The sequence below is a fragment of the Mandrillus leucophaeus genome, unplaced genomic scaffold (genome assembly GCF_000951045.1).
Source record: "Mandrillus leucophaeus isolate KB7577 unplaced genomic scaffold, Mleu.le_1.0 Scaffold313, whole genome shotgun sequence".
Taxonomy (NCBI): Eukaryota; Metazoa; Chordata; class Mammalia; order Primates; family Cercopithecidae; genus Mandrillus; species Mandrillus leucophaeus.
This window is the reverse complement of record NW_012103288.1, coordinates 616,053-618,209: the sequence shown is the minus strand read 5'-3', so window position 1 is coordinate 618,209 and position 2,157 is coordinate 616,053. Positions and strand designations below refer to the sequence as shown.

The 2,157-nt window shown below is 45.2% G+C and overlaps 1 protein-coding gene across 3 annotated transcripts in view; it reads left to right on the top strand.

Annotated features, from left to right (window-relative positions):
- CCDC65 (coiled-coil domain containing 65) overlaps positions 1–2,157 on the top strand; it is a 40,159-nt gene that overhangs the window by 24,684 nt on the left and 13,318 nt on the right. For all 3 annotated transcript variants that reach the window (XM_011987612.1, XM_011987616.1, XM_011987613.1), the window contains exons 5-6: positions 973–1,170; positions 1,390–1,608. In XM_011987612.1, the coding sequence (XP_011843002.1) occupies positions 973–1,170; positions 1,390–1,608 (417 nt within the window). The remainder of the gene's footprint in view (positions 1–972; positions 1,171–1,389; positions 1,609–2,157) is intronic.

The window sequence follows — 2,157 nt, the reverse complement described above, 5'->3', positions numbered from 1 at the left end:
AAAAAAAAAAAAAAAAGAGCCAGGCGTGGTAGTGTGTGCCTATGGTCCAAGCTACTTAGGAGGCTGAGGTAGGATGATCGCTTGAGCCCAGAAGCCGGAGGCTGTAGTGAACTGTGATAGCAACACTGCCCTCCAGCCTGGGTGACAGAGCGAGACCCTCTCTCAAAAAAATTAAAAAATTAAAAAATTAAAATGCTCAAGGCTACTAGAGGTAGAAGAGACCCCTTTAGCCAACACAGTGAATAAAATATCTATTGCCACTGTAGGTATCCCTACTGCTTTTTGTAATTTTGTGAATATTGGTTGGGAGGGAGGACCATTCTAAAATGTCAAGGGAATGCATTTTAGAGCTAAAAAGCACCAAGGAGATCATCTGGCTTCACCCCTGTGATTTTCAGATGAAGAAAGTAAGGCCCAATAGGTAAAATGACCTGCCAAAGTCATGCTGCTGGTCTGTGGTAGAACCAGGAGAATCTAGGTCTCCTGCCCCTTGATCCAAAGTGCTTTCCGTTGTCCTTGAGGTTGCAAACTTAGCCAGCCCACAGACCTAGGTTTGGGTATGGAGTTCTTTGTTTTTATTTATCCCATAGTGTTTTATAAAATTTTTTGAATAAGCATCTTACACTTGAAAATTGGAGATTTCATAAAAACATCCAAATTTTCAGCTTCCCTTGAAAAATTTAAAGATCTGGCAACACTGGGCCACATTTCCAAATGGCAAGGCTCATGTGGAGCTCAGTGGCTGCCCCTCCTCCTCCCAAATGCAGCATTTCCTCTCCAGTTCACCACAGGCCCCACCCGGCCCACAAAACTTATTTATATCATCTGCCTGGTCTTATGTAGGCATTTTCATTGAAGACCTCTGTACTAAACTATGCTACAAACAGTTCAAGAGGGTGAGGTTGCTGGTGGAAGTGAAAGGGCACTAATGAGGTAATTCTAAACATTTGCTATTTTGGGGTCACTTGCTAGAATTTAGAAGAGAAGCACTTTCTAAGGCTGCACCTGGAGAACATAGTAGAAGATCTGTGGAGAAAGTTTCAGGATGTACTCAAGAATTACACTGATGCCACAGAGGATCGAAAGGCTGCCTTTGAGACCCTGCAGGTGAAGGATGAGAAGAGCTCCAAAGAGATTGAAGTACAGATGAAAAAAATACAGAAACTACAGGTTAGTGTATACTCACTAACCTGTGAGTTACAGTGAAATACTCACTGCTCTAACTGCTCTATTATCCCCTCTTCTGCTTCCCCTCGTTTCCCCTGGGCCTCATCACTGATTGGTTGGGAAAAGATGATATGCTCTGATTTCAGTCCCCAGGCAGCCCTTTTACCTGTCTCACTGAAGACCCTCATTTGGCCAAGTGTTTCCCCTAATTTGTTCCTCTAGGATGCCATAACTATTTCAAAAGGCAAGATCATGATACACAGCCGTGAGAGTGAAGATGAGAACCGGTATATCCGTAACGACAAGGAATTGGTCCTTGTACAACTGCGAAAACTTAAGGCCCAAAGGACTCAGGCCCGGGCAGCATCCCAGAAGAACTTAGTCAAACTCACCTTGGAAAGTAATGCCACCCTCAAGGCCCTGAGAAAGATTGTTGATAAGGTAACATAAGGGAGAGGACAGTCAGAACAAAGTCAAGGAACCTGGCTCCCTGCAACGTTAAAGGGATTTGGAAAGGATAGCGAAGGCTTCTTCCTGCTTCCTGGCTGAGTGGACACTTGGAATACCTTTTTTATTCCATGTTTCCTCCCCTCTTACATTAAATTAATTTATTTATTTATGTATTTCTACAGATGGGGTCTCACTGTGTTGCCCAGGATGGTTATGAACTCCTGGCCTCAAGCAGTCCTCTTGCCTTGGCCTCCCAAAGTGCTGAGATTAGAGGTGTGAGCCACCCTGGTGAGCCCCTTCCTACTTTTTTTTTTTTCTTTCTTTCTGGTGAAGACAGGGTCTCACTCTGTCTCCCAGGCTGGAGTGCAGTGGCGCCATCTTGGCTCACTGCAACCTCTGCCTCCTGGGCTCAAGCGTTCCTCCTGCCTCAGCCTCCCCAATGCATGGCTAACTTTCGTATTTTTTGTAGAGAGGGGGTTTCGCCATGTTGCCCAGGCTGGCTCAAACTCCTGGCCTCAGACAATCTTCCCACCCTGGCTT